This window comes from Borostomias antarcticus (genome assembly GCF_949987555.1).
Source record: "Borostomias antarcticus genome assembly, chromosome: 5".
Lineage (NCBI taxonomy): Eukaryota > Metazoa > Chordata > Actinopteri > Stomiiformes > Stomiidae > Borostomias > Borostomias antarcticus.
In genome coordinates this window covers 8,304,867-8,328,109 of record NC_140238.1, presented here as the reverse complement: position 1 = coordinate 8,328,109, position 23,243 = coordinate 8,304,867, and the positions used below count along the sequence as shown (strand labels likewise).

The following is a 23,243-nucleotide window of genomic DNA, read 5'->3' as shown; positions in this document are numbered from 1 at the left end:
TAAGCTAAACTGACACTCAAGCAGGCCTCAGCCATAGAATGAAGAGGACAGAGGATAATTAGATTTGAGAGCTTAGTGGGATGTTGAGGGAGAGCAGAAATATCTCATTCATCAAGTTAGTTTATATATATATATATATGTCTGCTGTGCTCTGAGGATGATCCTGCCTAGCACAGACATTATACTATGTTTAAGGCCATTAATTTCATCTAAACCTTCCTCAGGATATGAAATGGGGGACTCTGAAGTCTTCCTGGCACTGATTGACAGGAAGTTTCCATGTGACCAAAACCTTAGTCCACACAGGTTCAACCCAGGACATACAGCTATTGTTTCTACAAACCCAGAAGAGGGATGTTTTTTCTTTTATCCTTAATCTCTCCACCTAGTTTCTCAGTATCACCATACTCGGCTTACAACAATCCCTTTAGCTTCCTGTAGCTATCCGAGGCGACATTCATGATGCTCTGTGGTTTCCTGTTTATGCTGCTCTCGTCCGTGACGACAGCAAGAAATATCGATGTCTCCACTGGAGGACGATTGACCTCTACTGGAGTTGCAGCAACTTGCTCTCTCTTTCTTTATGTACTGTATGTGGCACAAGGCTGTTGCTTTGAATGGTTTGTGTTCTGTGGTAGAACTAAGGAGGTGGTGTCACTGGTATAGAATAATCATAATCATAGTGCTATTCTGACTGGTACTTTCTCTAAACCAGTTGGTGGCCAGTAAACTCTCACATTTCTCAACAGTTCTTACTCACCAAACTCCTGCCACTAAGTGAAATGTTGCATCAGAATTTCACATTGGCTCACTTTATGTAGATAGAACCCTCAGAAGCCAAGGACGTCACAAAGGAACGTAGCATGTGGTGTTACTGGCATGTGTTCTTAAACAAATGTGTTGATCAAATCCGCAAGTTTCCAAAAGGAGGAGTGCGTGTGTGTGTGTGTGTGTGGGCGGGGGGGTTATTCACCAGAGAATCACTGAAAAACTATTTCACATGCCGCTGCCCCCCCCCCACACACACACACACACACACTCTGCTGTCCTAGGGTTTTAACAAGCAGCTCAACTGTTCTGGGAAACACTGGCAGCTTGGATCATGACACCCCTCTGTCTTTAGCACTTTGTATTGAGTGACAGTAAATCAATAACATTGGCAGCTCAGTAAATGAAATAAATCAACCATCACAAACCACGTAAAAAAAAAAGAAGCTTATATTCAACCTGAAGTACCTGAAAGCAAATTCATAATGACTGTGTCGGACAATAACGTCACGTTGCCGTGCATTCACACCGATATCTGCAAAAGCATTCACATTATACAAGCAACACCTTCCTCTGAGGACTGTCCCCGTTTTCCAAAGTGGAGAATGGGGTCGATAACTGGAAAACAGCGTAACATAATGGTGATCCATTTCTCCGGAGCCCGCCCTCCATCGATCAGCCTTCCCTCCATCCATCCGCGTTGCTGGAGGTCAGTGGGTTTACATGCCTTTTTGACAAACGGGACAATGGAATGCCAACCAGTTCACTGTATACGTCCATCTGGAGGAGCAACAGGGGTCTACAATTCAACATAGCAATTCTGATGTGGTGGCATACCATAACAGGAAGGGTCGCTACTCTTAGAAGAGCTGCAGGCATTTCTTTGCTCAAGAATTCATATCCAGCACAGCTCCAGTCATTGTGTCTCTATGTATGGGCCATGAGCCACTCAGGACAGACAGAGGTAAAGGTAGTGAGAAAAGTAGCGAGAGGTCAGGTGGTAACAGAGTGGTTGGGGAGGAGCCACAGTGAGAGGACTGGTGGTGCTGGGGGGGGGGGGGGGGGGGGGGGGTTGGTCATGTGTCAGACAGAACGTCTAGTCCAGCAGCTCAGGAGAGGTGAAGGAGAAGTTCTGAAACTCGTCCTGATTGCTGGAGGCTATGAGGGGGTCGTCGATGGGGGTGAGTGTGGGCTCCTCCTGGGTGAAGTCTGTGTCAAAGTTGTTGACGTCTTCCGAGGTTTTCTGGAAGCAGACACAATGTCATCACATACTGTAGGTCAGCCAGGAGTCACAAAACAATGTATTATAGAGGGATACAGAGATATCTCCAGTATCAATTACAGATTATTATCCTATTGTCTAAAGCCATATGTAATAGGTGAGTGTGACTTACAATCCTGGGCTTGAATGGTGGCTCCAGCTCTCTGCGATTCAGCTTCTCCCAGTTTATAACCGCAAAGAAGTCATGGCTGGTAACAGCGTTCTCCCCGCCTTCCGCCAACACACAGCCCAGCCGCCGCGCCGGGTTCTTAGTCAAAAGCTGTGGGGACGGCAGCAACGAACACACAGGTGCATGGGAGATTAAATATGGTGGCTTGACCTAGAATGACATCCCATCAGCACCCCCAACGGACAAACACAGGGGAGTCGCTTGAGGCCTGTCTAGCACCTCCTCTCAAGATAATCTGCAAACATGAAAATAGGTCCAGAAAAAAAAATGTCTCTGCTGTTGTAGGTGTGTGGATGAGGACCAATAAAGTGAGTTGACAATATGAGCCAGGAAAAACAAATCAATTTGTTTCCTGGTCTGAAATTGTGGGCCTTTTCCCAGACCCATACTAGATGTTGGCTGCAGGTGAGAGCAGCCGGAGGGAGAAGCTGAAACAAAATGAGATAACCTCTCCAAACAGCCTTAGGCGTGATTCCAGAGAAACAAATGGATGCAGCTTGAAGTCTTCTCTTTCAGTTGGCGAGTCTGCACACAGCTTTGGGCTGCCTCTGACATTCATGCTCAGCCAAAACCAATAAGGTGGCCTTTTTTGCAGGAGGGATGGGGCCAGATTTAGCCCCGGTCCATCTTTAGATGAACACGTCCTAACACATTAGATCCACACACTCTTAACCCAGGGAGACCTGAACACAATTACATAGCACCTCACTTTATTCGTCATAGCAGAGAGGAAGAACAGGAGGAGTACAGAAAGAGAGAGAGAGAGAAGTGCGGGTGGGACAAGAGAAGAGAGCTGGACCAAGGTGAAGGGAAGAGAGCAGAGAGGGATGAGGTGCGCAAGCCGTCCTGGAGAAACGGGCTAGATTCAGTTCATGAGATCAGAGAAACTACTGGATAATTTCTTCCATCTACAGACCACAGACCACATCATCCTCCTTTCCATGATGCTGCTTATTTTCTACAGCTCTGGAGGAGAAAACTGTGCTGGAGGAGAAAACTGTAGAGAGTGAAACAAGGGAACAGTGCACTACCGTTGTGTCATATAAAGAGGCACATGCTAAACAGTGAGACAAAGTCTCTCATTTGGCTATCAACGAGGGGCTGTCCACCTAGACAGCAATTATCAAACACAAAGTGATGAATGTGAAGTCCCCTGACACACAATGAATGAGCGTCATGGGCTTGTTTCCAAGAAGTGGAATTCTGGGTGAGCAATTGGTATAAATAGTGCAGCGCGTTCAATCCACTCAACTAACGAGAGAGAGAGAGAGAGAGAGCCTTTGGACTGGGGCGTCGGCCGGTCCTTACATAACGGGTGTCGAGTAGATTTGCGGCTGAACTTAGGCCGGTAGCTTCTGAAGCATGCTGGAATAACAACACTGGGGGGGGGGGTTGAGGGATGGAGGGAGGGAGGGAGGGGGGGCGGGGGGTGAGAGGGAGGGAGGGAGGGGGGGGGGTTAGAGTGATGGAGGGAGGGCTCTGTATTTATAGCCCGTTGGTCCAGCACTGGCAGGCCAGCAGAGCGTGTCTTTATATAGTTATGTAACACCGCAGGCCCAACAGCTGGCTGACGGAGCTCGGTCAGGCTGCCAGACACATCACTGTCCAGATGATGTAGTCATCTGACCGGCCCCAACCCCTCTCCCTCTCTCTGATATCTACGACCCGATGTTCTAGATCCTGACAACTCCTGGTTATGTAGCACCGCATGCATTAGCGGTCAATGGTGGCTGGTTGTGTTTGAATGTGAGCAAACCACTTCTTTTCAATCTCAACTCCCGTAATGCAGATGCCTGCTGGTAACTGTGTCGGTTTTTACCCCCGCAAAGCTCTGAATATGACTACGGAAGGGAATAGATTTCCTCAACCATCAGCGAAGAGTAACAAAATGTACCGTTGGTGAGGCTTTGACGTTTTCTCTGATGTAAACAATGTCGAGGCCCTTCTGACAACCCGAGAACACAACAACAGTACTGGAAAGACCTCTGGATCCTCTATCCTTCCAATGAGACCAGCTTCAGTCATGAAGGTTCTGGTTCATCTTCTTCCTGGTGTACACTATCTATGACTGGCCGATAAATGAACTCCATACTGTGGGGATGGGACTCACAGCTTTCAGGATGTTGACTGCGTCGGTGCTCAGCCAGGATGCGTAGATGATCTCCTCGTTTAGGATGGCCTCAAACAAGTCGTCCTCGTTCTCCGCCTCAAAGGGGGCGTGGCCGGAGAGCATCTCGTAGAGCAGCACGCCGAGCGCCCACCAATCCACGGACGGCCCGTATAGCATCTCCTGAAGGATCTGGGAATTCACACATCATCAAAAAAACACATTACACGTCACAGCAGAGAAATTCGAATACATCACTAGGGATACCTCTACTCTGGTACTCAGACACATTGCTCCAAGCCCAGCCAGTACAGAACAGGGTTTAGCTGTTCATCAGTGGGCTGAGTGTTGCAGTCGGCAATGAAGCCATTCGGTCATAAACATAACCTTAGTAGCTTTCCGTAAAAACACACACATAGTGGAGAATCACACGTCTACAAGATGACAGCCTGCCAGCTCCACACAGGTGTGCTACGTTTCTGTAAACCACCAGGGAGAAATGAGCAGCTGCGGTCACAGTGGCAGTGTTCACAGAGGTGGGGTGATACTTGGGAATGTGAACTCATATGATCTACTCTACAGTGCCAGAGACCTATGAAAGACAGTCTTCTCAAATCTCGCAGTGGGAAAAAAACTAAACAAAAACGTAATCTTGAAGGACTGAGAGGCTTGGCAGGAGAGCCAATGGTAATTGTGTGTGTGTGTGTGTGTGTGTGTTTTAATTACATCTATGTGCGCAGGGAGTGTTTTTTTCAGAGGGAGCCCTGCTTACGACGGTTGGGTATGTTTCTGAGAAGCAGTGAGGACACTCACCTCTGGCGCGATGTAATCAGGTGTGCCGCAGAACGTGCCCGTCGCCACGCCCTCAAACATGCCCTCCTTGCACATGCCAAAATCAGCCAGCTTACAGTGCCCGTCTTTATCAAGGAGCACGTTGTCCAGCTTAAGGTCCCTGGAGAGACAGAACACTCTCGCGTTAAAGACGGAAAAATCTTCACAGCGTTTAACATCCACCGTTTTCGGTGACTCACAAAGTATCTTTTTTATAGCGGTATGTTTGTAGCGGTTACCCCTCTCTCTCACAATGTCACCTTCACACGTTCTGCCTAAATATACGCCTGAGAGGCTTACAGTACGTGGAGGTGAGACAGACATGTGAGGACAGGAGGACAAGTGAGGAGGACAGTCAGTCCTGCTGTAGGACTAACAGACAGGCAGACGGACAGGCGGACGGACAGGCAGACAGACAGACAGAGCCACTGTTGGCCTGCAGCACTGTCAGCTCTCTGACTACTGGCTGCTCAGCCCAGTCTGGCGCATTCATACGACTTAGCAGGACCAGGAGGAGCGGGATGGACTGGTGGTCATGCAGAGTCAATATTTGCCTGTCAAAATGGGCAATGAATGGAGGACCTCAAAAATACACATTAACCAGAGCTTAGCATTGGCTCTCTGTAGCTTTAGCATCTGTTTTTGTAATAAGAATTTAGCCCTGTAGCCAAGAGAAGCAATATTCATTACAGCATTCATTACAACAAGGTAATGTTGTTTCTCAGCAAGACAGAGAGGTAATTCCCGAGTTCCAAATGAGGTCCTTGTCAGATGAGCTTTCTAATGGCAGACTGGAGAGTAATGAAACTGAACTGCTGCCCTCCACTCGGAGCCCTGGGGCCCTGTGATCACAGAAACAGATTATCAGCCTTGGCAGCATTATCCTGAGATCAGGTGACCCAGTAGGCAGTAGTGGTGATGTCATACAGCACCACCAAGGTTATTCACAGGTTGCTGAGGGAACATGGGCGTGGTAAAGGTGTGTCCCGACAATAAGTGTGTGTGTGTGTGTGTGTGTGTGTGTGTGTGTGTAATAGATAGTGCTGAGAATATGAGATTGCCCAAGGTTTATTCAGACAGGAAGACCACACACACACACACACACACACACACATACATACACACACACACTAATGGTAGTCTGGTTGGTTCAAGCTGGTTCGCTCTCCTCCAGTAAACTGATTGTGCAACATTGACTCAGATCCTCATTGTTCAAGTTCAACCTCATTGTCATGTGTATTAACCAGTGCAGATCGCGGCGCAGACAACCACATCAACTGCCATAACTAATGTTTTCTTGTGTTTTGATGTTCTTTTCCCATTTAATTGTAGCCTGTGTGTACAGTATTTAACGTAAATTCATAATAGGGAGAACTTTTTTGCACTTAAGATTTAGCACTAGATTATGCTCTTTTACATTTACATTACAGTCATTTAGCATACGCTTTTATCCAAAGCGACTAGTCACTTATTTAGAAAGGAGATGCACTTGTGAGTTCTGGCGAGTAGTAGTACACTATCTACGTTAAATGCAATTATTGTTTTAAGTCGCTTTGGATAAAAGCATCTGCTAAATGAATGTAATGTAATGTAACTAGTAAACATGTAGCCTACTACCAGTGCTGTAGCAAAATAAAATGAAATACTTGTGCTCTGGCACTCTCTGCCTTAACACAAGGGACGCACCTCTGCCAAACAAAAACAAAGTGTCATACAGCAGCACTAAACAAACATCACAAGCACTCAGCCATGAAGTACAAACCCAGAAAATAGAGGTGCATTGATTACAAAATTCTTTTGTTTGTTGATTTTGTTTTTTGTTATTATTTATTCCCCCATTTGTGCCAGGGAAACAAAGAAATCTTCCTTCTAAAAATAATTGATTTAAGTCTTTCAGCCCTTCATCAGACTACTGTATACAGTAGTATACTTTGAATGAGCACAAATCCAATCATAAAAATGAGTATGAAACAACTTTTAATATAACCTTCTTTCACATGACTAAAATTCTTGTTTCCAAAAATTTGCCAGCGCCAAAATTGATACGACACAACAGATAAACATCGGCCACTGCCATCGGTGAATGTCCAGTCAAGGCGAATATCATCCGCCTACCAGATAAATACAGCTGATAAATCAGTGCATCTGCATCCCAATCAGAAAGGAATGTTTTTATTCAGACTGGATCCAACGACCACACACTGAAACATGTCCTTCATTTTCAAACTGTTTTCTATACCTAGGAGTGGCAGTCTTGGTGTTCATAATTGTACCAGTCACCACCAAACTGACTCACTTCCTCTTTCTGCTCTGCCACAGCCAGACCTGGCCAAACAGGGTTCCTTTTATCTGGGAAAAGCAGGGTGCGTACCACGATCAAAACTACCTCTCAGCTTGTGAACGGGCTCCTGACTCCTGAGTCACATTACCACGGTCAGAGGAGGATTGGCTCAGGCTACCAGCTGTGGCTGAATGAGGAACATGGAGCTTCCTTCAAATGAAGAAGGAAGTAGTGAGATGGTTATTATCCACTTAGACGTCAAACGGTTACGCACACCCATGTTCTCTCCAAATGATGAGCTGGTCAAAAGTCGCCAAAGACTAGACCTACAAGTGAATGGTGCACAGTCGAATATTGTTTGCATCAATTGTTACGCAAGGAAACAAAAAAAACTAATTGGGGAAAAAATCTCATCTTATCTTATGGACTAACATATTCACACATCAAAAAAGTCAATGCTTGCTTCACTCCACTACTCCCCCCTCTACAATGTGTCATTGCCTAGGTGAGGTGAAAGAGCAGCGAGGCAGAGAGGTAGAGGAGATTAGGTTACTTTACACACTCAAGCTATATGCCAACAAGTCAGCAGGTGGCCTATAGAAAGACGTTTAGCCCTGGATTGCTGGGCTATTTCAGGGCTAGAGTATGTCACCGTGATCAGGCTAGCAGTCATGCTATGTGGCGCTGACATTACATGGAAGACCTGTCTAATTTTAACTCAACGTTTATCAAGGCTCACATGAGGCTCACATGATGCCAACGTATCACTGTAGACATTGACACAGTCGGTGGGCAACAGCGCTTGTAAGAGGGCCGTAAACCGCACATACAAGCTCACTAATCTTGTAGGACTGGAAACCCCTTTCAATGTAATGTCACCGTCACCTTGGCATAACTTCCGAGAATGATTTTCTAAACGAGAGGCTGGGATAGGAGTTGGGCCTCACTATAGGTATGGTAAAATTAACTCAACAATAGGACTGGAGTGCAGCCAGTGACATGAGAGAAGGCAGGGAGCACTGGCTCCGGGCCCATGCGCAGTGTGTGTGTGTGTGTGTGTGTGTGTGTGATGTGTGTATAGCAATGTGATACACTGTGTTGGTATAGAGTGGGTGGAGCAGGCCAAGTGGGTCAGGTCAAGAGGTGACCTCTACATGGTCATACTAATAGTCAAATTCCCAAATAGGCTTTTTATTTTTATTATGCAGCTGTTATAATTTGTGTGTAAATATTTGATTATACTTTATTCTGTGTTAGGGCCTACGTAAGGTGGTACATGTGTCCATGTAATGTTATTTGGTTTGGTCCATGTTATTTGGTTTGGTCCATGGGGTGTGCATGTCTTAGTGCACCCCTTCTTCTCTTGTTCCCACCTGCCCAACTAGCAAAGTATGCTGTAGTTCTGCTGCTCCATTCTATATAAACATGTTAATGATAAATTGTGTATTGTATGAGCACCACATTGTATTCAGCTTGCTAGCTAAGTTATGTAGTTGATTTCTACCATGTTTTAGCTAGAATATTCCCTGTGCTTATGATGTTCGGTGGTGCTTATAGAGGGAGAGCTGTATGTGCGTGCGAGATGAGCTGCTTGTAGCTAACTGGTGTGTCATACTGCCCTGTAATTGTGCATGTGTGTGTATGTCGGACCTGTAGATGATGCCCTTGCCGTGCAGGAACATCAGTGCGGAGGTGATCTCTGCGGCGTAGAAGCGCGCTCGGCCCTCCTCGAACTTCCTGGCCTTCTGGATGTGGAACATGAGGTCGCCACCATTCACAAACTCCATCACGAAAAACAGACGGTCCTGGAACAGACAAAAAAAAATAGTTTACCCACTTTTTAACATGCACGCACACGTACACATGCAGCTATGAACTTGAATTCTACACTATACCCTCAGACAGGACATGCTATGCTCACTGTGCTGGGGAAGAAGTGACGTTGAACTCTTGTTTATAACTCGTAGATTTAATGAGGCCATGTGTGACGTAATTCATGTCCAACTGTCACTGTGGAGTCCAGAGTCGCATGATAGCAGGGAAGAAAAACACCGTTGCGACCCATAAATCACTTTTCTCATTATCGGTTGTGCACGACAGACATTCCAGAACATGGATAATAAATAAAAACACTCCTTCAGGACATGTACATTAGGTGACTAGAGCCCACATCGTCACACATCAATGTGATCACTGAGATTAATGTTGCTGGTTGAGAAGAAAGGTCAGAGCTGTAATCTCCTTCAGCTGTTTGAACCTCCACCTGCCTATTTCCCAGTGGATCTAAACAGATCAGTGTCGAGCCAGAGATTGACTGATATGGCCCTTCCTCCACGTTCTAATAGTAAATATCATACTATAATCATCGGTATAAGAATATATTAGTAGATATAATAGTATAGTAGAACCTTAGAGATCCCAACCCATCGGGAGAGAGGGTCGTTCGGATCTCTTAAATGTTTGTAACTCAAAGTGATGTCAAAATACAAACATACAAAAACAAATTTAGAAAACTGAATATTTGTCTACATTCCCAATAAATCAATACTCTCTATAACAATTGGAGAGGCATTCAAATTGAAATGAAATAACCGACTATAATGGGCCATTTCGTCACGACTCACGATTATACTGTAGGTATAATACTATAATAGTAGATATAGCTGCCTATCATCGCAGTAGGCCCAACCCTGCATCTCTGCCAGAGGTTTGTCCCTGATACACCTAGCTGTCTGACTGGTGTCTGCTATAGACACCACCACCCCACATCAGCAGGCCCCAGGCCAACCCCACACACCTCCAACCATGCAGCCAAGCAACCATGGTGCCTAGGGAGCAAAATTAAGAGTGTGAGAAGAGGCAGAGAAGAGGCAGAGAAAGGAGACGGGAGGGGACAAACAGACAGACCAGGCAAGGACAGCACCAAGACAAAATCAAAAACCAAAAATGTGGTAACCACGACCACCAATTCAATGTGTTAACCATGACCACCGATTCAAGATGGTAACCATGACACTTCCCCTCATCTGGCTTAACTGATCAGGAGACATGGGAAAAGCCATGCCGGATAAAGGTGGCTCAGTAACGTTACTCTCCAACATATACTGGATCCCCTTGTCTAGATGGCAACATTCTCCAAAGGATGCACGACAGAAACGCTTCTGGATTGGCTGCGCATTCCCAACATTGACATCATGCTCCACTAGCCGTGTGTGGGAAAGTGTGTCTGCGCACAAGGAGGGATAGTCACGGATCAAATTAACAACCTCCATATGTCCAGACACAGGCAGATGAACCAGCAACACATTCAGGTTTTCAAGAGACTTCTTCAGCCCACCTAGCAAAGCACAGTCATCAGGGCAGGCTACACCCTCCTGCGCTGCCATCAGGAGAAGCACAATCCTCCACTGGAGATCCGCAGTCCGTTTCTCAGTGGGGGGTCTGTACAGGGACGTGGGGACGTGAGGCGTCGTGGGGACACCCCCGGTGGAAACACCCCAGACCACCTCGACTCCGACAAACCGGCCAGCGAGTCCACGTGCATGACCTTGACTGTGATGTTATACAGTCCTTTTTTGGACACAACTCCGAAGTGGCCCAGCACAGGTACCCCAAAGGACAGAAGGGCCCCGTCCTCCTCCACCCGCTCCTCCACTCCTGCAGCCACCCACAACTGCGGAAAGAGCAGGCTCCTCTGTGACGCTCCTCTGACCGCCTCTCGCTCCAGCGCCACCCTGAAGCTCCCTGGGAGAGATCGCATCACCTCCTGCAGCATCCTCTGCATGACCCGAGCAGACCTCAGCCCAGTCTCTTGGCTCAGGGTAGTGGCAGTCTTCCACCGCCCCTGCTCTCTCAGGTGAGCCAGCTTTGTGAGCCCCGCCCCCACCAGGACTCTCCTCATGGCGACAGACTCCAGCACCCTTGACCGCACCAAACAGTTATGGAACAACGGTTCCTCCCCTCCGTCACCATACGGCTCCAAGCCCCTCCTCTCAGCCTTGAAAACTGCCCTCCACACCCTAATCACCGACTGGTAGTACGGAGTAGTCCCAGATATGTCCAAGTCCTGCGTTCTGAGGAGGAAGAGGTGTTTGTCGTACCCCCACCTTCTGCAACAGCGTGCAGGCCAGTCCAATCCACTCAGGCTGCTCTTCCTGATAGAGGAGCCGCTGCGCCGCCTGCAGCCGGAACGCCCCAATCCGGCTGCGCAGATCTATCAAGCCCTGGCCACCCTCTGCCACAGGAAGGTACAGGACAGCAGGTCTCAGCCAATGGTGCCCAGACCAGAAAAAGTTAATCAGTCTCTTTTGCACCTCCCGCAGAAGCTGGTCAGGCGGCTCCAGCACACTGAACCGGTGCCAGAGCATCGAGGCAACCAGGTTGTTCACCACCAGAGTCCTCCCCCTGGACGACAGCTGTGGCAGGACCCATGTCCAGTGAGACAACCGATCACATACCTTCTCCAAGAGTCCCTCCCAATTCTTACTCTGAAACTCCTTGCTCCCCAGATAAACCCCCAAACACTTAAGACCCTCCCTGCTCCACTCCAGCCCTGCTGGTAGGGTGAGGCGCCTCTGGTTTCCCCACCGCCCTAGCAGCAACCCCTCACACTTCTCCCAATTTACCTTGGCCGATGAAGCCTTCTCATACACTGCAAGGCCCTCTAAGAGTGTCTGGACATCCGCCTGGCGTTCTAAAAACACTGTAATGTCATCCGCATATGCAGACACTGCTAAGGAAATGCCCAGTTCCCTCCCTGCAAAGGACAACCCTGTCATTCTTCTCCTAAGCATAGCCAGGAGAGGCTCTATGGCCACGGTTTAGAGCAGCCCGGATAGGCGGCACCCCTGCCTGATCCCCCTAGGGACACCCACTGGGCGACTAAGTCCCCCCCCCCACCTTTAGCGTGACTGCAGCCTCTTTGTAAAGAAGAGAGAGAGAGAGAGAGAGAGAGAGAGAGAGAGAGAGAGAGGGAGAGGGAGAGAGAGGAGAGAGTCACTCAGCCCAAGTAGGCCAGGCAGGACAAACAGCCACAGGTGTGCTGCATCAGTAATCAGGGCTCCTCCCCCCACCCCATCCTGCAAGAAAACAGCAACCAGCAGAAAGGGAGGAAGCCGTAACCCTGGAGACCACACACACAAGCCCTCTCTCTACTTTTGTCGGACTTGGTCCCCGGGTGCCATGATCGATGGCTGCCCAATGCTCCCGGCTGCCCCTGGAGGAGGACGGCGATGGATGGGATGAATGCAGGGACCACTTTCCACCGGTGGCCCTTGATTGCATGTGTGATGTGTGTGAATGAAATTCAAGTCTCACCAAAGTGTTCTGTTTTCCTGTTGTCCCTGTCCTCTTCATCCTGAAACTATGTCACTTCCTTTTTCACTGTATAACCTATCGACCTCGTCCACATCTGACTTACTCTGCCCGGATTCACTTCCTGTGCTAGAGTCCGACTCTGCAGAATCGTAACAGAATAAAACTATTGCCTTTGTTTAAAACCAGCTTGACCGACCACTCAGCGTGTTCTTTGAAATCTAAACTAAACCAAGTAAGGTTTTTCCTTTACATGTGTCCCTGCACACGTGTGTAATTGTGTTTCACTTGCCGTGTGGCGAATTAAAGACCCCTCAAGGTCCCACATTATTAAGTGATAAGTACCAGCCAAGTGGTAATCAGAGCTAAGCTCAGGGTCTGCACCACACTGTCTTGTTCTGATCAGGAAGGGGATGTTCATGACCATATTATGGATACATCATGTTAGGACGGGCGACAAGAAACCTATATTAGCGACTGTTGCCACCAACAGGACAGTATGTGTATTGCAGCACACACACACAGCTATGAACCTGTATTCTGCACTATTATATACCCTCACAGGAGCTCACAGAGGACATGCTAATCTCACTGTGCCGGGGAAAGAGTGATGTCATTTATTACGCTCGACTATATAGATTTAATGAGGTCATGTGTGACGTTATTCATGTCCAACTGTCCAGAGTTTCATGATAGCAAGGAACAAAAACACCGTTGAGACCCATTAATCACTTTTCTCATTATCGGTTCTGGATGCAGCAGGTTCCAGAACATGGGTAGGAAAATAAAAGGCCCTCCTTCGGGACATTAAGGTCAGAGTAGTGTGAAGGACTGAATGACCCTCTGCATGCCACAGCAAGTCAAAGGGTTTTATTTATCAAGCGCACAGTATAACACAAGGCCATTCTGAACAGTGACATTCTTAGGACATGGCAAGCAACAACAGAATAGTAGGTCATTAAAAAAAATTGCCCCCAAAAAAGTCACAAGACAAGAATAGCAAAAAATCTACATAAGTAGCAAACCAAAACTCTAGCAGCAGTTCCAAGGCCAGTAAAGATGGGGAATATGGACAGTAAGAATAAGAGTATTAAATATTCTAAGTGTAGAAGTGCTGAGTGATATTTATATTAAATTGTGGTGATGAACATTGAAGGTAGGAAGTCACTAGAGCGTACATCGAGGCGCTCAGTGTGATCACTGAGATTACTGCTGCTGGTTGAAAGAAAGGTTTCCCATGGATTAAATCAGTGTCGAGCCAGAGATTGACTCCACCATACCTGCCCCCCCCCCCCATTCCCCCTCCTCCCTCTACCTCCCTCAGACCCTTTCCTCAGGCCACACCAAGAAGTTCCAATAGTAAATATCATAGTATAATCATTGGTACAAGTGTATTAGTAGATATCATAGTACAGTAGATATAATAGTACAGTAGAGCCTCAGAGATCCGAATCCAGCAGGAATGAGGGTCATTCGGATCTGTGTTTATTATTAAGTGTTTATTACTCTGAAAGTGATGTCAAAATACACCAAATTGAATATTTATTAGTGGCCGGGAAGCTCAGCTGCCAGTCCCTCTTGTATTTCCCAATATTCTTCTTCCTAGGAAGTCTGACTTCCCATGCATGAAAAATCAACTCCTCAACTGGCATTGTGGGCCAATAGTCCTGATGGAGGGGCTACAGCAACAGTCTAAAGTTAAAAACTTCTTTAAAATCATAACAAATCACCCATATGTGCTATCACTGCAACCGTCTCAGGAGGTGCTGATACTGCGCCAATAACACCAAGCATAGGTAGCCTAATGACAAACAGTCAGGACTTGGGTGCGTCGGTATAGGAGAGTAAATTGCAGAGGAGAAGGCTATATACCTGTACACCGGTCCAGAAAAATGGGGCTAGGAAGCCTCTCAAAATGAATCCAAAAGAAGCTGGGATCAGATGCAAGACGACCATTTTAAAACGTTTATAAGCTTGTAAGCTGAAACCTCCATGTTACATACACCGGTGTCATTTACATGCAACCCTTGATTGCTTAAGTCATAGTGTGAAACCATCTATGGCTTCTCCCTTGGCAGGTAGCTCAAAAAAGATCATGACTTGCCCTTGGTGTAACATTGTGAGTTAATGCCCAGGGTGATGCAGCATAAAAATGTGAATGCATACTCATAGTGCTGTGTGACATGATTTTAAAGATATTTTAAAGTTTGAAATATGGTCTGGGCAGTTCTGCTGACAGACTCATTTGTCATTTGTCTCCTCTTCCTCCTCATGCACACTTCCCCATAGTTTCATTTAGCTTAGTCATTAGCCTTTATGCACAGTTTGCCCTTAGGGGAGTGTCCCAGTATAGTTTTACTTTGTTGTATTTTAAAAAATGTGTTAGTTTGTCACCCTCTAGTAGTTAAGAAAATGCTTGGTGCAGCTTCAAGCTATATCAGGCCAACCTGTTCCTAATTTGTAGCAGTTACTGTTTCTTCTTCTTGTTTGCATCTGTTCATCTGACCAGTTTTATCTGTCCCACCTGTCTTCAATCCAATCAATTCAGTCAATCGGTGAATCCATGCTCAGTCCAGAGTCCCACCACTCATTCCCATCACAGTAGGTAGGCCTACTAAAGCCTCGGATACACTACAAGACTTTCACAATCTTAACAGATTATGAAATGACTGGGAGTATACACTAGACGACTGGCTTCTGCTGATTTTTGTATGACAACTGAAAAACTGGGTATGGCACATTTAACGACTGGACCAGGTGGTGACGAGTTTACACTACACGATTGTGTGCAGAATCTGCTCAAAAATATCAAACATGTTTGATATGCTCCGACTCGCTCCGACTCGGATCGGGAGAAGTCTGTTCTCATCATACACTTACAGATCTCTGTGCCAAATTGCCACTCCGACTACCGACTACCCCCAACTAGTGCAGACTGCTGCCGACTAGGACAGACTCGGCAGGATTGTGAAAAATCAGGCATAATATCTTGTAGTGTATCCTCAGCTTAAAATGTTTATCCAGGATTCCTACGGTGTAAATAAGCTGTAACATTTATCCTTTTTTTTTTTGTTAGAGCCATCTGAAGCCAGCCATGTTCTCCTCATAATCACGGCAAAATGTCCAATGTTCATGAAAAAAATAGGTTTCATATCAAAATAGTTTGACATTTGGACTCATCCCATTCTGCTCAAACTATTGCTCTCAAATGGACACTACCCACAATGCCAAACAAATATGCTAATGCCTACTGTTTGGATTTCAGACACATGATTTTAAAGATATTTTTTAATTTAAGAAGTCTTAAATAATTAGGATCAGGGCAGAGACCCTTATGTATTTGTCATTTATCTCCTCCTCAAAATGCCTGGCTCCAATCCAGTGCTGCGCAGCAGCTAGAGTTTTGTTTACACTACCAATGAATCAATAAATACCCTATATAACAACCAGAAAGGCATTTAAATTGCAATCAAATAACCAGCTATACTTGCGTTTTGTGCTAGCCTTTTTGTCACAACTCACATTATAGTAAAAGGTTCAATTTGACGGCTACTTCCAGTTTTGACACCAGTTTAGCTGACTGGACTTTTCGGATCTCTGATGTTCTACTGCAGGTATAATGCTATAATAGTAGATATAGTTGCCCATCATCATAGTATGCCCTCCGCCAGAGGTTTGTCCCTCGCTCATACACATAGCTGTCTGACTGGAGACCACACACACAAACCCTCTCTCCATTTTTTCTCCCTCTTGCTACAAGTAATGACATCAAGTCAATATAAGATTTGATATACAGTCCATGTCCAGTCCACTGTGCATGCAAAACAACCACAGGAAGTGATACGTATTCTTTGAACGACTTCACTCCAACCTAGTGGTAAGCACCAGAGAGTTGGATATTGACAATTTTCATCATTTTGGCTCTGTACACCGCCACAATGGATTTGAAATGAAACAATCAAGATGTCCTTTAAGTGCAGACTTTCGCACTTTTTTTATATTTATATATTTATTATTGTGTCATGCATACAGTAACACTGCATTATATAACATAAGTCATTTAGCAGATTATAATACGCCCATGCGGGCTGGGCGTATTATAATCTGCTAAATGACTTATGTTATGTAATGCAGTGTTATTGTATGCAGACACATGATAATGTTGTATTAACATCCAAATCAGGTGAATGGTGTAGGAATTACAAACAATTGTATATGTGCCCCCCCCCCCCCCTTTTTAAGGGACCAAAAGCAATTTGACTGCTCAGCTGTTCCATGGCCAGGTGTGGTGTGTGTTATTCACTTTTATTTCATTTACAAGGGACAGATAAAAGGTCTAGAGATCATTTTAAGTGTGGTACTTGCATTTGGAATCTCTTGCTGTCAACTTTCAATAGTCCAAAGAGCTGTCACTGTCAACTTTCAATAGTCCAAGAGCTGTCACTATCAGTGAAACAAGCGATCATTAGGCTAAAAAATCAAAACAAACCTATCAGAGAGATGGCAAAAACATTACGTGTGGCCAAATCATTCAATACACAATACATTCTTAAAAAGAAAGAACGCACTAGTGAGCTCAGTAACACCAAAAGACCCGGAAGATCACAGACAACTGTGGTGGATGACAGAAGAATTATTTTCCTTGTGAAGAAAGACCCCCTCACAACAGGTGGCCAATTCAGGAACACTCTCCAGGAGATAGTGAGGTAATCTGTGTCAAAGTCAACAATCAAGAGAAGACTTCACCAGCGTAAGTACAGAGGGTTCACAACAAGATGTAAACAATTGGTGTGCCTCAAAAACAGGACGACCAGATTAGAACACATCTAAAAAAAAAAGCCTGTACAGTTCTGGAAAAACATCTTATGGACAGATGAGACAAAGATCAACTTGTACCAGAATGATGTCAAGAGAAGAGTATTGAGAAGGGAAGAAAGCATACCAGAAGAAAGCAAGAGAAGATTCAAAGCATACCACCTCATCAGTGAAGCATGGTGGTGGTAGTGTTAAGCTGTGGGCATGTATGGCTGCCAAAGGAACTGGTTCCCTTATATTTATTGATGATGTGAATGCTGACAAAAGCAGCAGGATGAATTATGAAGTGTTTCGGGCAATATTATCTGCTCATATTCAGCCAAATGCTTCAGATCTCAATGGACGGCGCTTCACAGTGCAGATGGACAACGATCCGAGACATACTGCGAAGGCAACCAAAGAGTTTTTCAAGGCAAAGAAGTGGAATGTTCTGCAATGGCCAAGTCAATCACCTGACCTGAACTCAATCGCGCATGCACTTCACTTGCTGAAGATAAAACGTAAGGGAAACTGCCCAAAGCACAAGCAGGAACTGAAGACAGTTGCAGTAGAGGCCTGGCAGAGCATCACCAGGGACAAAACACGGTATCTGGTGATGTCTCTGGGTTCCAGACTCCAGGCTGTCATTGACTGCAAAGGATTTGCAACCAAATTAAAAGTAACAATTTGATTCATGTTAGTTTGACCAATTATGTTTGGTCCCTTAAAAAGGGAACAAACCACATATACAATTAGTTGTAATTCCTACACTGTTCACCTGATTTGGATGTAAATACCCTAAAATTAAAGCTGAAAGTCTGCACTTGATTGTTTAATTTCAAATCCATTGTTGTGGTGTACAGAGCCAAAATCATGAAAATTGTGTCAAAGTCCAAATATTTATTGGACCTACCTGTACATCATGCCATTTATGTCATTTAGGCGCACGCTGGCAAGAAACCTATATTAGCGACTGCTGCCACCAGCAGGACAGTATGTGTATTGCAGAAGGAAATCTTTGTGGGTGGTGTTCTGACAATGTGGAAATGTTGGGATGCTGTGAGAGAGTGTGTGTATGTGTGTGTGTGTGTGTGTGTGTGTGTGTGTGTGTGTGTGTGTGTGTGTGTGTGTGTGTGTGAGAGAAAGAGAGAGAGAGAGAGACAGAGAGTGTATGTGAGTGAGTGTGTGTGTGTGTGTGTGTTTCTCACCGGTGTCTGGAAGCAGCAGTAGAGCTGGGTGAGGTAGGGGTGACAGCGGGCCAGCGACAGCACCCTCTTCTCCGTCATGGTGCACTCCACGTCATCGTCCTGCAGGATGATGTCCTTCTTCAGCATCTTCACCGCAAACACCAGCTCACTGCTGGTCAGCCGCGCCAGCATCACCTCCACACACACACACACACACACACATGAACCGTCCGGGTTCAGGCACACAGAGCAGTCCTGGTTCCTTCTCTCTGTATTGTGGCTGACTCACCTTGCCGAAGCTGCCTTTGCCCAGCACCTGGATAAAGGTGAAGTCAGAGATGCCCAGGCGCCTGGTCTGCTGCTGGGACGGGTCGCCCTCCTCCCTCAGGCTGGCGGCCCGCTGAGACCCCCCCGCCACGCCGTGGTCAGCCTGCCAGCAGTAGAGAAGGGGGGGGGGACTTAGGCTACTGTATGACAGCACAGCTTACTGTGTGTGTGTGTGTGTGTGTGTGTCTGTTACTATACAGTATGTTGTGACCACCAAATGTTTAACTATTCTTGTGGGGACAAGAACTTGAATAATCACAAGAATGTTCACTTGTGGGGACATGAGGATGGTCCTCATAAGTTTAGGGTTAATTTTAGGGTCAAAGGTTAGAGTTTAGGGCTTGGGTTACAATTATGGCTATGGTGAGGGTTATGATTAGGGATCCAAGTTTATAAGAGTTTAGTAAATCATGTGTGTGTGTGTGTGTGTGTGTGCGTGGGCATTAATCGTACCACCGAGTTGCGTTTGGAGAGCCCACCGGCCTGCAGGCCCATCTCTGCCAGCTTGTTGGCCAGCTCCACACTGTTGACTCCGCAGTTGGGCGCGACGTTGCCCTTGCAGCGGATGTGTACGTTCATCTTACAGACTATAGCGACAGACAGACACACACCACATGGGGAGCACGGGTTAGACCACACACACACACACACACACACACACACACACACACACACACACACACACACAATACAGCAACTATCCAGCAAGAGTTGGAAAGCTGGAGAGATAAAGAGTGTGTGTGTGTGTGTGTGTGTGTGTGTGTTAGGGGTGTAACAATATATCATGCCACAATATATCGGGATACAGAAACATCACAATACGTATCGTCAAGGTGAAAACAATATCGTGATATGTTTATTGTATATCAGTGAACACTGGCCAAACAACGCTGGTAACAAACGCGTCTTTTGTCTCTAGGCCTATTCATGATATTACAACATTTAAGCTCTAAATTCACAAAGTGTATTGGAGTAGAAATGTGGAGAAATGCACTATTGGTGTGAACAGCAGCGCTACTGCAACGCTTCACACCTGCCCTTAGTGTATTGTATCGTATTGTTATTGTCAACCCAATATCGTGTATCGTATCGTGAGATTAGTGTATCGTTACACCCCTAGTGTGTGTGTGTGTGTGTGTGTGTGTGCATGCATGCGTGCGTATATGTGTGTGCAACCAAAGCGTTTTGGTAGCTGTGTGAAAGAGAGAGAGAGAGAGAGAGAGAGAGAAGAAAGGCATTCTTACTCTTGCACTGTAGTCCCTGTCTGACCAGGCCCCACAGCAGAGAACCACAGTGGTCACAGAAGGTGGGCGACTTGTAGTTGTGGGTGTTGAACTTGTGAGGGATGTTAATGCTGAAGCCTTGGTTGATGGGCTGGCAAGAAGAAGATGGCAATCAGAATGCTGGAGAGATACAGGAAGAGTCCTGAGACACTGCCTGTTATACATCAAGCAGCCAGCAGGTGGCGGTGTGTTCAAGCATACACTATGTCCTACTGTATCCCTTCATGCATCACTAACAGACACATGGTGCCTGCAGTCACTTTTAGTTCCTATTTTTGAGAGAGTGCGATACAGTGAAGCTGATGGAAGAAGTAGCCTGCATATACAGTAATTTGTATATTGAGTATTGTAGTGTATCTGTAATGAGCATAATCTTGGAGCCGGCAGCAACATTTCACTGTGACTGTATGCCGTGCATTACATGTCACAAATAAAATGATCTTGATGTTGATCTGCAGTAAAGGCAGTTACATATGATAAATAAATGTTGTCCATGTTGATCTAAGTCTGTATATGCAGAAAAACATACACGGTACATGATGGCATCATATCTGCAGTGGCTCAAAAGTTGTCAACCCACACAGTTCTGGCTGGCTGAGCACCCTGACACAAACAGGAACCGGTACGGGGTCCAGGCGCTAAATACATATCTGTTGATGATCATGTCTGTGTGTCTGAGGGCTGTCGGGGGACAGCTGTCAACACCACACTAAGAACACAACGCACTGGAAGGGCTTGTTTTGTATTCAAAACCACCCTGACATGTCAGTTTACATGCAACATTCTTAAGTTGAAAGCTGAAAAAGCCGGTGTCGCAACATCGCTGAAATGCTTTTCATATTTGTGCCTGCAATGCCAGAAATGGGCGGCAAGTTCAATTCAGAAAGCATGTTGACATTGTTCCAAATTAAAATTCCAATCCCAGATACAACCCAGTAGTGTTTTTGGAGACAACAGTGTTCTCTATGTTTTACTGGAGACAACAGTGTTCCAGTTGTGATGTTTCTGGTCCCTGGCCAGTCTGGATGATCTCACCGGCTCCTTGGCGGGCTTCTTCATGCGCGGACACACCGTCACCACGTGCTGATGACAGCGTTTGTGCACCACACAGGTGCATACTGGGAAAGAAAGTGAGAAAAACACACTTAACAACACACACAAACAAACAATGTCTTTCTTTCCATGGATATTCGGCGAGCCTCTGAGGGGATAGGGCTGGGTATTGGCCAGGACCTCACAATACGATACGACTGCATCATGATACATTGCGCTATGATACAATACATATTGCGAAACATCGCGAGACTCTACATAATTAATTGATTGAAAATACAACTCCATCCCCCGATCCATATAAAACATGAATAATGTATATATGACTGAATTCAATCCTTCATTGTACCTATATCTATTCCCTGTCCTGTTCTGTATATTTCCCTTGTGCTAGTTCAAAATTTAGAAAAAAAATAAATTATGTATCGATACAGTGCCGCGTTAAATCTCTACAGTATCACAGGAAAACATGTTGCGATGTACTGTATTGCTGCTGTGTAGATTTTACTGCACAACCCTATTTAAGGACGTGTCAAATGAGAAGCTGTGTGCGTGTGAACTTGAAGCTGAGAGGCGTCTGTGAGATGGGGGCCAGGCTGGGCGAGACGGAGGTCATGTCTATGAGAAACCGGGCCATGACGCTTTGTGCGACAGCTCAGGTCTCTTTCCGTGGTGTGGTGAGACTCTGGCTTCCTGACTGAGGGGGTCTTGTCAGAGTATGAAACAGAAAGAAGCGAGAGAGAAAGAGCGAGAGAGAGCGAGAGAGAGAGCGAGAGAGAGAGCGAGAGAGAGAGAGAGAGCGCGCGCGCGCGAGAGAGAGAGAGAGAGAGAGAGGCAAGAGAGCGAGTAAAGGAGAAGACGGTTGAAGTAGTTTTAAGGTTACTGACCTTGACACTGGTAGCCCTGCTTTCCAAACACGCCCCTGGAATAGAGAACTTGACAATCAACAACCACTTAGGGACATATGCATTTGATCATTGCATCAACAATAACACAAATATCGTGCGCGTGTGTGTGTGTGTGTGTGTCGCACCATATGAACTCCTTGCAGTGGAAACAGAAGGTGGGCTGCCGCAGGAAGGTGGACATGAATTTGTGTCCGTTGACTTGGTGGATCTTCCTCCTGACGGCCCCCTGGCGCTTCCGGGTGAACTGCTTATACTCTTTACCGATGGCGTCGTCTGGGACCCAGGGAGGACAGAGACGGCATCCGTCACAATGGATCTGATGCACTTTTTATTTCAATTTTGCTCAGCATTGTAAAATGAATAGGAACAGTTGTGTGTAAAGTGAGTGTCGTGTACGGTATGTGTGTGCACGTGTGGGTGCTGTGCACAGATAGAATGTATGATATGAGCTATGGCTGGGCTATTTTTGTGGTGCTGAAAACCCCAAGTTTTAACAGGAACTCGTCTGTAGAGTCGCACCACCCTCAGAGAGAGAGAGAGAGAGAGAGAGAGAGAGAGAGAGGGAGGGAGGGAGAGAGACAGAGAAAGCAAGAGAGAGTGAGAGAGAAAGAGAGATGAGGGGTTGTGATCAGGCAGCTCATAATCCTGATTATGTACCCAATGTATTGTTTGTGCGCCTCATTTATGATTTAATGTACTAATGGGGGGTTCTGATGGTCTATAAATGTATGATTTTGTCTGTTAGCCAGTACTAGTTCTTACGCAGTTCCAGTTTGAACACGAGCCTGTCATCATAGCCTACAGTGTGGTCAAGACTAGAGCAGGCCAAGGTCAAGCTCATTCCCCCCAAGGGACTAAGCCTAGCCCCTGAACACCCTCATCATCCACGCCACACAAGCCATGAGAGCAGTGTGGAAACACCAAACACAGCTGAACACAC

The 23,243-nt window shown here is 46.1% G+C and overlaps 1 protein-coding gene across 1 annotated transcript in view; it reads right to left on the bottom strand.

Moving 5' to 3' along the window:
• Positions 1-1,864: 1,864 nt before the first annotated feature.
• The window catches only part of prkcha (protein kinase C, eta, a), a gene marked incomplete at both ends in the record, with an annotated part of 28,983 nt that continues 7,604 nt past the window's right edge, over positions 1,865-23,243 (bottom strand). Inside the window, 12 exons of the mRNA XM_084438600.1 lie at positions 1,865-2,011; positions 2,163-2,309; positions 4,330-4,518; positions 5,140-5,278; positions 9,089-9,243; positions 18,754-18,927; positions 19,022-19,162; positions 19,513-19,646; positions 20,304-20,433; positions 21,378-21,460; positions 22,283-22,317; positions 22,429-22,576. Of these exons, the coding sequence (XP_084294726.1) occupies positions 1,865-2,011; positions 2,163-2,309; positions 4,330-4,518; positions 5,140-5,278; positions 9,089-9,243; positions 18,754-18,927; positions 19,022-19,162; positions 19,513-19,646; positions 20,304-20,433; positions 21,378-21,460; positions 22,283-22,317; positions 22,429-22,576 (1,622 nt within the window). The remainder of the gene's footprint in view (positions 2,012-2,162; positions 2,310-4,329; positions 4,519-5,139; positions 5,279-9,088; positions 9,244-18,753; positions 18,928-19,021; positions 19,163-19,512; positions 19,647-20,303; positions 20,434-21,377; positions 21,461-22,282; positions 22,318-22,428; positions 22,577-23,243) is intronic.